Source organism: Trichomycterus rosablanca, chromosome 10, assembly GCF_030014385.1.
Source record: "Trichomycterus rosablanca isolate fTriRos1 chromosome 10, fTriRos1.hap1, whole genome shotgun sequence".
NCBI lineage: Eukaryota > Metazoa > Chordata > Actinopteri > Siluriformes > Trichomycteridae > Trichomycterus > Trichomycterus rosablanca.
Window position 1 is genome coordinate 38,473,926 of NC_085997.1, and position 11,189 is coordinate 38,485,114.

The following is an 11,189-nucleotide window of genomic DNA, read 5'->3' on the forward strand; positions in this document are numbered from 1 at the left end:
GCACTTAAATTCTATTTTTACATATTATTATTATTACTGATTTGTTTATCTGAATGCTTACATTTGGTTACTTGGTCGTTCGCTGTGTGAAAGTGAAATGAATAAATAACAGTGTATTTATATGCATTATATTTTATTGTTTAAACTTTAAAATAATGTCATTGGGGACTGTCGGACCTCGGGCACTTTCAAATGATCAAATTTGCACTACAGTGTTCTATTATCACTGTGGATACACAGATACACACAGATGAGAGTCAAGCAGACATTAAAACACCATTGTTTAGTCAACTACAAGTCAACAAGGACATTCCAAATACTTATCAGATCAAATCCTTTACAACCAGAATAAAACCCACCCATCATCTATTTACTCACTTACTTCATCACTTAGATAGACAGACAGACAGATAGATAGACAGACATATAGATAGATAAGACAGACAGACAGTTCTAAAAACCATATACATTTTCTGTTATGGTGTTAATTACACAAGGGCAGAATTTATGGAAATGATTCAGGAAACCACAGGAATATTAAACCAAACTTATCAGATCTAAAGCAGTTCGACTAGATTTGAAATAATTCTATTGTGATTAGAACTTACTTGTTTGTGAAATCGAGCTCATAGACTGAACTCGTTCCGTTTGGTGCGTAGTTCCAGTTCACCTCCTGAATCCCAATGTAATAAGTGCGAGTGGTGCAATAAACCAGACCAGTTAAATTCAGCAGTAATAAACACACTGTGTACAGAGCACACACATTACAGAGTCCCATCATCACTGTAAAATATACAGATTATTCAGAGTAAAAACACACACTGGGTGTTAAACGTCCTCAATAACAACACACCGCAGTCCAGTAGTCCTGATATGAAACTGAAAGTGAATTTTTATCTCCCTGCGTGACTCAGTGTTTATCCTAAAGGCAACACACACACCCACACTGACGGGGAATTCCACCCAACGTTTTACTGTTTATAAACATCCAACCGTTCAATTCAACATCCACTCTCATTCAACTCCATGTACTCAGACTCGGCTCTTTGTGATTTGGCTCTTTGTGATTCGGCTCTTTGTGAGTCGGCTTTTTTAGAAGTGACCGGCTCTTATAGGGAAATATTGGGAGTCGACTCGTTGTGAGGAGCCGAGTTGGATCCAAATCCTTCACAACCAGAATGAAACCCACCCATCATCTATTACTCACTTACTTCATCACTTAGATAGATAGATAGATAGATAGATAGATAGATAGATAGATAGATAGATAGATAGATAGATAGATAGATAGATAGATAGATAGATAGATAGATAGATAGATAGATAGATAGATAGATAGATAGATAGATAGATAGATAGATAGATAGACAATGAAACTGAAACACCTGGTTTTAGACCACAATAATTTATTAGTATGGTGTAGGGCCTCCTTTTGCGGCCAATACAGCGTCAATTCGTCTTGGAAATGACATATACAAGTCCTGCACAGTGGTCAGAGGGATTTTAAGCCATTCTTCTTGCAGGATAGTGGCCAGGTCACTACGTGATGCTGGTGGAGGAAAACGTTTCCTGACTCGCTTCTCCAAAACACCCCAAAGTGGCTCAATAATATTTAGATCTGGTGACTGTGCAGGCCATGGGAGATGTTCAACTTCACTTTCATGTTCATCAAACCAATCTTTCACCAGTCTTGCTGTGTGTTTTGGTGCATTGTCATCCTGATACACGGCACCGCCATTGGATGCACATGGTCCTCCAGAATGGTTCGGTAGTCCTTGGCAGTGACGCGCCCATCTAGCACAAGTATTGGGCCAAGGGAATGCCATGATATGGCAGCCCAAACCATCACTGATCCACCCCCATGCTTCACTCTGGGCATGCAACAGTCTGGGTGGTACGCTTCTTTGGGGCTTCTCCACACCGTAACTCTCCCGGATGTGGGGAAAACAGTAAAGGTGGACTCATCAGAGAACAATACATGTTTCACATTGTCCACAGCCCAAGATTTGCGCTCCCTGCACCATTGAAACCGACGTTTGGCATCGGCACGAGTGACCAAAGGTTTGGCTATAGCAGCCCGGCCGTGTATATTGACCCTGTGGAGCTCCCGACAGACAGTTCTGGTGGAAACAGGAGAGTCGAGGTGCACATTTAATTCTGCCGTGATTTGGGCAGCCGTGGTTTTATGTTTTTTGGATACAATCCGGGTTAGCACCCGAACATCCCTTTCAGACAGCTTCCTCTTGCGTCCACAGTTAATCCTGTTGGATGTGGTTTGTCCTTCTTGGTGGTATGCTGACATTACCCTGGATACCGTGGCTCTTGATACATCACAAAGACTTGCTGTCTTGGTCACAGATGCACCAGCAAGACGTTCACCAACAATTTGTCCTCTTTTGAACTCTGGTTTGTCACCCATAATGTTGTGTGCATTGCAATATTTTGAGCAAAACTGTGCTCTTACCCTGCTAATTGAACCTTCACACTCTGCTCTTACTGGTGCAATGTGCAATTAATGAAGATTGGCCACCAGACTGGTCCAATTTAGCCATGAAACCTCCCACACTAAAATGACAGGTGTTTCAGTTTCAACTGAAACATTTAGTTGAAACTCGTGCCAATGCCAAACGTCGGTTTCAATGGTGCAGGGAGCGCAAATCTTGGGCTGTGGACAATGTGAAACATGTATTGTTCTCTGATGAGTCCACCTTTACTGTTTTCCCCACATCCGGGAGAGTTACGGTGTGGAGAAGCCCCAAAGAAGCGTACCACCCAGACTGTTGCATGCCCAGAGTGAAGCATGGGGGTGGATCAGTGATGGTTTGGGCTGCCATATCATGGCATTCCCTTGGCCCAATACTTGTGCTAGATGGGCGCGTCACTGCCAAGGACTACCGAACCATTCTGGAGGACCATGTGCATCCAATGGTTCAAACATTGTATCCTGAAGGCGGTGCCGTGTATCAGGATGACAATGCACCAATACACACAGCAAGACTGGTGAAAGATTGGTTTGATGAACATGAAAGTGAAGTTGAACATCTCCCATGGCCTGCACAGTCACCAGATCTAAATATTATTGAGCCACTTTGGGGTGTTTTGGAGAAGCGAGTCAGGAAACGTTTTCCTCCACCAGCATCACGTAGTGACCTGGCCACTATCCTGCAAGAAGAATGGCTTAAAATCCCTCTGACCACTGTGCAGGACTTGTATATGTCATTTCCAAGACGAATTGACGCTGTATTGGCCGCAAAAGGAGGCCCTACACCATACTAATAAATTATTGTGGTCTAAAACCAGGTGTTTCAGTTTCATTGTCCAACCCCTGTATATATATATATATATATATATATATATATATATATATATATATATATATTTGAATAATAATAATATGTGACAGCAAATTAAGGGTCTAAAAAATAAAGTTTTTGTTTTTCATTTAGTTGGGAACTTTATTTTATCCTAATTTATTTTGTTATCAACAGTATGGTCAAAAGAATGTGGACAGTCCAGGATTTTACCAATGTAAGGCGCATCACAATTACCTTTGGCTTTACCTTTACCTTCCCTGCACCTCCCAGTTTGGGAAACACTGACTTTACCACGGAGCTTTCACAGCATTTTCGTGTCTTGTTTTGTGTTTGGTTGCTCTTTATAACCAGTTTGGCATTAGTCAGAAAAGCACTGGGCTTGGCAGTAATCAATAATACTAAATAGTACTAAATGTGTAAATGGTGTCTCAGCTCTTTGTGGCATAGATTCCAGAATGTGCTGAAAGCATTAGCTTGAAAGCATTTCCCACACCATTATAACCATGTTTTTTAAACTGGATTTCCGACAAGCAAAAGAGAAACAGTAAAGCCTATGAAATCACTGTACTGTTATTAATCTATTTTTTAGGGCATTGGACTGTTCATGTTTTTTCATAGCCGGTCCATTACATGTTAAAACATGATAGCATTTTGTTGTACATCATCAAAAGTTTGTATTTTGCTTCTAAGTTATTTATTTATAAAAATAATTATTGTTCTATTCATCGGGCTGTTAATGAAGTATCACTCACTCTCACTCACTGTCTTAACTGCTTATCCAATTAGGGTCACGTGGGGTAGGGAGTTCATGGTGCTGGAGCCTATCCCAGCTTTTCAATAGACGCAAGGCACACAGTGACACCCTGGACGGGCCAGTCCATCGCAGGGCAGACACACTTACACACACACCCATTCACCTATAGGGCAATTCAGTGTCTCCAATTAACCTGACTGCATGTTTTTGGACTGTGGGAGGAAACCGGAACTCCCAGAGGAAACCCACGCAGACAAGGGGAGAACATGCAAACTCCACACAGAAAGGACCCGGATCGCCCCGCCTGGGAATCGAACCCAGGACCTTCTCACTGTGAGGCGATAGTGCTACCCACCGAGCCAGTAAATGCATACTGTCCACCTGAGTGGACACATGAATAACTCTTAACTAATTACATCTAATAAAAAAAATCTGCATGCATGAAAGGGTTAAATACAGTATTAGCAACTGAGGGCCTTGCTTAGGGGCCCAACAGTGGCAACTTGGTAATGGTCGGGTTTGAAAGGGAAACCTGATTGCTAGTCCAGTACCTTAACCACTGAGCTACCGCTGTCCCTTTAACTCTGTTTGTGTTAGAACATGTAATTTTACCAGATTTTTAAAGTAGTGTCATTTTACATAAAGATTAATTAATATTTTCATTAATATATACATAATTATGTGGTTTACAAAGCTAAAACTTTAGTTTAAACTTCTAAGGCTGGAACTTAAATTTCTCCTGGTTTGAAGCGTAGTGCACTAGTGAGTGTGTATGAAGTGTTATCTCGTCCACTGTGTAGTGCACTTCCATAGGGAGCTTGGGTGCATTTGAGATGCCGCCTGTTAGCCGAAAGCTAACTAACAGCGTATTTTAAAGCAGGGCTGGAGTTACACCAACGACATTACATAGCAGATATATTATTATACACAGTGTAAAAACAGCCAGAAATAATTTTACATCTTAATTACTAAATAAATCATTCAAAATACAGACTGAGCTTTCTCATATTGTACAGATATGAGATACAGACCGAGTTCTCTTTAGCGCTTAACATCAGCGCCACCTGCTGGCAAGTCAAACTTGGTCTGTGTACATGAAATAAAGTTCACGACCTTAAGAGTTTCTGGCATTTGGTGCGTGTTTAAACAAATTTTAAACAAATGGACACAAACGTTTGCATTCTTAAAAGTTCACAAGTTGAAGGTCCATTCATATGTAGCCCAGAGAAATGCTTTACATAGGCTGGCATATGGGATCATTCGAGTTCAGATGTTTCAACCACATCTATTGCTAACAGGTGTATAAGCGTGATTCTTCAATTGGGGGAACTTTTACGTCCCTAGGTTATAAATCTGTGTTAAAAATACTTACAAAACAAATAGTTTAGGTATTAAAAAGATCATTTTATGCATCACTAAAAAAAGTTACCTACCCAAATAATTATGATTTGCATTTTTTATGATGATTTAAACATCAATATTTTGCTACTTTGGCCTTGTCCCCAACCCAGACTTTAAAACTTCTCTGCTCTAATAAAATGCTAAAAAGTCATCAATTCATTATAAAAATCACAATATGAGTTTTATAATAACTTAAAAAGAAACAAAATGTAATTTTTTTTCATATTTGTACAACCTATGCATATTTTTGAGCAATATATTACTGTCATTATCGTCAACCAAAAATATCGTCAACCAGCATTATCGTCATTACCGCAACAGCGTACGGTTTCTGTAGGGAATCATTTGAAGGTAACACTTGTTTTTGTTGTAACCATGGAAACAAAGACTCGCAAGGAAGCACATGCCAGCCATGAGAGCAGATTGACATTTTAATGTCTGGAAATGTGAGTAATTTAATCATGTATTCCTCCTGATCATAGAGTATATTTATTCAGCGTCATTACCATTTACATCAGTATGGCAGTACTTTACCAAAAAAAAAAGAAAAGAAAAGAAATGTACACATTATTTATATGTATTTAAAGTGCATCTTGTACTAGCTGTTGACTAGCTTTAGCAAATCCATGGACTATCTAGTTTTTTTCTTAAAAAAAGGTAAAAATTGTCATTACCAACACATAATGACATTTTGCTATGCCACTTCGCAGATAAATATGAAATATTAAAATTCTACTGTATATAAGCTCAGTTGTAGCCATCATTAAGTCTTTGCTCTAAAGCATGTGAGCATTATCTTCACATAATTAAAACTAAATTATTACTAATTTTATTTTTCAAAAGTTAAGATGGTAAAAAGAGCCCGCAATTGAAGAATCACCCATAAATATATGATATACTTCCAACCTTGTGTCCTTTTCAAGGGTCAAAGAAGTGATTCAGACTCTTTCCTGCCCAAACATGGCTGTGCAGCTGTGTAAAATGTTCACACAGTGAGCTTTATAAAGACACAATTCGATGATTTTGGTGAAGAGGAAGTCAACTGCAACCAGCCATTACAGCTTAATCCTACTAAACACTTAAACATTTTCCACACCGCACATTACACTTTTTCCAAAATTGTTTGGGTGAATCATGAAGGTACTAGATTATTTTTCTATTAGTATAGATACACTATATTGCCAAAAGTATTCACTCACCTCATCCAAACCATTGAATTCAGGTGTTCCAATCAAAGCGTGGGATGCAGTGGTGTAAAGCCACAGCTGGACTCTGGAGCAGTGGAGACGTGTTCTCTGGAGTGACGAATCACGCTTCTCCGTCTGGTGATCTGATGGACGAGTGCATTGTGCCGAGTGTAAAGTGTGAAGCAGTAACAAAATGTGCAATAACAAAATGTGCAATAATTATCATTATGTATAACCACTGTGAATTTTTCTGCATGTGCAATACTTTAACTACAATGTGCAATTTTCGTAATGTCAGTATTATTATTAGTAGTATTATTTAACTTTACTATTCTATTACTATTCTATATATATTTCTTATTTTTTAAACCTGTGGTGTTTTTAACGTGAACCAATGCACGTAATCTCGTTTTTTCTGTACACTTCGGTGTACAGTAAAATGACAATAAAGTAAATCTTGAATCTTGAATCTTGAATCTTAGTTCCAGTGACAGGAACTTTTAATGCTTCAGCATACCAAGAGATTTTGGACAATTTTATGCTCCCAACTTCCCCCTTCCTGTTCCAACATGACTGCGCACCAGCGCACAAAGCACAAGGTCCATAAAGACGTGGATGAGCGGGTTTGGTGTGGAAGAACTTGACTGGCCCTGAGTCCTGACCTCAACCTGATAGAACACCTTTGGGATGAATTAGAGCGGAGACCGTGAGCCAGGCCTTCTCTTCCAAAATCAGTGTCTGACCTCACAAATGCGCTTCTGGAAGAATGGTCAAAAATTCCCATAAACACACTCCTAAACCTTGTGGAAAGCCTTCCCAGAAGAGTTGAAGCTGTTATAGCTGCGAAGGGTGGAGACATCATATTAATCCCTATGGATTAAGAATGGGAGTCACTCAAGTTCATATGCGTGTGAAGGCAGACGAGCGAATACTTTTGGCAATATAGTGTACTTGTTCTACACTGTGGGTAGCACTGACTTTTTAGGTCCTGGGTTCGATTCACAATTTGGAACGGTCTGGGTCCTTTCTGTGTGGAGTTTGCATGTTCTCCTTGTGTCTGTGTGGGTTTCTTCTGAGCACTCAAGTTTCCTCCCACAGTACAAAGACATGCAGTCAGGTTAATTGGAAACATGACAGGTGTGCCTTTAGGTGTGTGTGTGCCCGGTAATGTGCCCTGTCCAGGCTGTCCAGGGTGTTTCTTACCTTTTGTTCAGTGAATTGTACCCACCGTGACCCCGAATCAGGTAAAGTCGAGTGGTAAAACAATTAATGAATGAATGAATGTTCTACACAGGATGTTTGCTGTTGTTTGACGACCTTTGACTGATCGTTTGCTTACCTGGGACAGTTTTACTGTGTTTAAAAAGTCATTACACGCCACCTAACCAATATGCTGTGACTTTAGGAAGAAAGTAAGTCAAATATAGTTTAAAACCAATGCAAATGTGTAAATACAAACTGGATTCTAAAAATTTGGGACAGTGAGTATAATGCAGTTAAAACAGAAGGCAGTGAATTATAAACTTTGAACACATTCATGGTCCTGTTTACAGATCCATATGCAAATTTAGGTAAAGTCATTATCATATGAGGTAAACATGTGAAAGCTTGGAATGCCAGTTTTCATCAATGTAAATAATTTAAGCTTCTTTTTTAGTAGTTACCCAAAAACACAAAAAAAGTAAATTCTGATAAAATACTGTATATTCTTTATATTTTGTAATATCACACGGCTGTATGTGTATCAATATTGACAATTATTAGATCAAACTAACAGGCAGAATCTCACATCGCATTTACACTGGCCTGTGTGCTTGAAATAAATGCACATATTTGATCATGCTTTGCAAAACAAAGACGTGCAGTAAATCACGGCACTGTGACCCACACCAAAGAGACACAAAAACATAATTGCTGCTAACCTTAAGTTCTGTTCTACAAAAATGATCATCTCTGTGTTAGTTTATTAAGAATATAATCCATTATTTTGTAAATGTGTGTCTCTGCCTCTGTGTCCAAGACGTCCCCTCACCTCAATCCTATTAAACACCTTTTGGAATGAATTGGAAACCAGACCTTCTTGTCCAGTGTTAGTGCCAGAGCTCACTTTACTTTTATGACACTTGGGGCACAAATTATTACAGACACTCCACAGAAAGTAGGAGGCGGTTGCACAGGACAGTTATAATGGCCATGGATTTAAAATAGAGCATGCAACAAACCTATGGTCAGATGTCCACATACTTCTGGCCACATGGCAGCATATTTTTTTATTAATTTTCTTAAAGCATCAACAATTTTACCAGTACAAATGATTTGCAGTATAAAGAATCACTGAAAGCCGGAAGGAAAATGGACAAACAATGCAAAAACATTTTAACAAAATAATATCTGAGCTATAGTGCACTATTACTGTATATTTAGATTATTTTTAGCATTTATTTAGTCCATTGTAAATTCAATAGAAAGATCCTAATTTAAATAACTAAATTACAAATTGCTTTGTTGTTTCTGACCTTCAACTCCAGTCATTTGGTTACTGATGCTAATTCCACTGGATTTAAAAGCCAAATGAAGTTGGTGTGGTGAGAATGTAAATATGTTTACAGGTGAATAAAATCAGTGATATATTTCCAACCTTGTGTCCTTTCCAAGGTTGAAAGAAGTGATTTAGTGATTCAAACCTTGTGCCCTTTCCTGCCCGAACATGACTGTGCCCCAGTGTAAAATGATCACACAGTGAGCTTTATAAAAACACGGTTTGATGATTTTGGTGAAGAGGAACTCGAACTGCAACCAGCCATTACAGCTTAATCCTACTGAACACTTTTTGGGGTGATTTAACACCGCACATAAAACTTTTTCCTAAATTGTTTGGGTGAATCATAAAGGTACAAGATTATTTTTCAAAGAGTATAGATAGGTGTTTTATAAAGTATAGATCTGTGTTTTTAAATAAGTTAAATAAGTGTTTAACAGGGGGCTCGGTGGGTAGCGCTGTCGCCTCACAGCAAGAAGGTCCTGATTTATATATAGAAGCACTTTGTAGTTCTACAATTACTGACTGTAGTCCATCTGTTTCTCTGGATGCTTTGTTACCCCCCTTTCATGCTGTTCTTCAATGGTCAGGACCCCCACAGGACCACTACACAGTAGGTAGTGACACTGACATGGTGGTGGTGGTGTGTTAGTGTGTGTTGTGCTGGTATGAGTGGATAAGACACAGCAGCGCTGCTGGAGTTTTTAAACACTTCATCAGCGTCCTGTGACCACTGATGAAGGTCTAGAAGATGACCGACTCAAACAGCAGCAATAGATGAGCGATCGTCTCTGACTTTACATCTACAAGGTGGACCGACTAGGTAGGAGTGTCTAATAGACAATTTTGCCCATTTTAAACAGAATAGTAAGATCATTTTACATAATTAAATTACAGATTGATCTGTTGTTTCTGATTAACCTTCGACTCCAGTCATTTGGTTACCTGGGTCGATTCCACTGCATTTAAAAGCCAAATGAACTTGGTGTGGTGAGAATGTAAATATGTTCAGTAAAAATAATTTGCTTTACTTGCAAATGATTAGATGAGCTCAAAGCCATTTTACCAACATATTGTGACTTAAAAAAAGGTGAGAAATAACAAAGTGACTCTAAACATAAAGTGAGTAAATGAATACAAACCTATTTTTAAAAGTTGGGACAGCAGCTGAGGTGCAAATGAATATTTGGCACAGGAAATTAAATTGAAAGCAGCATAAACAGGAATATTTACTAACTCCATCACTTTTCTACATCGTCACCTTCCGATGCATTTTTCCAGCGTCGTACCAACTTTTTAATGCCGTCAGCAAAAAATGTTTTTGGTTGAGCTCGTAGCCACTGATGCAGCGCTGCTTTCACATCATCATCACATGAAAATCTTCTTCCCCTTAAAGCTTCTTTGGCACTAAATCCAGACTATAAGCTTCTCTTGGTCTCTCAGACACGACTGATTACTCCTCCTCCCACCCTCACCGCTTATAACCACAATATAAAAGTGCAGAAACTTTTTTAAGATCTCTCGTAGTTTGTAATATGAAGATGTAAACAGCATCCAGAAATGCTACTGACTCCTGTGGACTTTTAGAATGACAGGTGCCCACCTACACCCCGCCATGTTGAATTCATGGCTATGGCCTTGACTTAAGTTTGTTCAAGACTGACCGATGCAAAATTGAAATGTGGCTTGACATCCAACTGGGGTCCACCTTTTGAGTTCATTTTAAAAACAATGGACGTTACATTCTAGGGGCCACCCACTGTCCAAATCTGTCTTCTATTTATAATAAACTACATGGCCAAAAGTAATTGGACACCTTTTAAAACAGATGATCCTTTCATCTTTTCCTCTCTTCTCCTCCTCCTCCCCCATCTGCCTCTCTCACTGCTACTGACTTTGCAACATTCTTTCAGGACAAGATTGACAAAATCAATCAATCCTTCTCTCCGACTGTCCCACTTTCAACTGACCCTCAACCCACCAACACACTCACC

General features: G+C 39.1%; 1 protein-coding gene across 1 annotated transcript in view; it reads right to left on the minus strand.

Moving 5' to 3' along the window:
• The window catches only part of hephl1a (hephaestin-like 1a), a 38,473-nt gene extending 37,541 nt beyond the window's left edge, over positions 1–932 (minus strand). Inside the window, exon 1 of the mRNA XM_063003311.1 lies at positions 609–932. Coding sequence (XP_062859381.1) covers positions 609–781 — 173 coding nt within the window. The 5' untranslated portion in view covers positions 782–932. The remainder of the gene's footprint in view (positions 1–608) is intronic.
• Between the last annotated feature and the right edge of the window lie 10,257 nt (positions 933–11,189).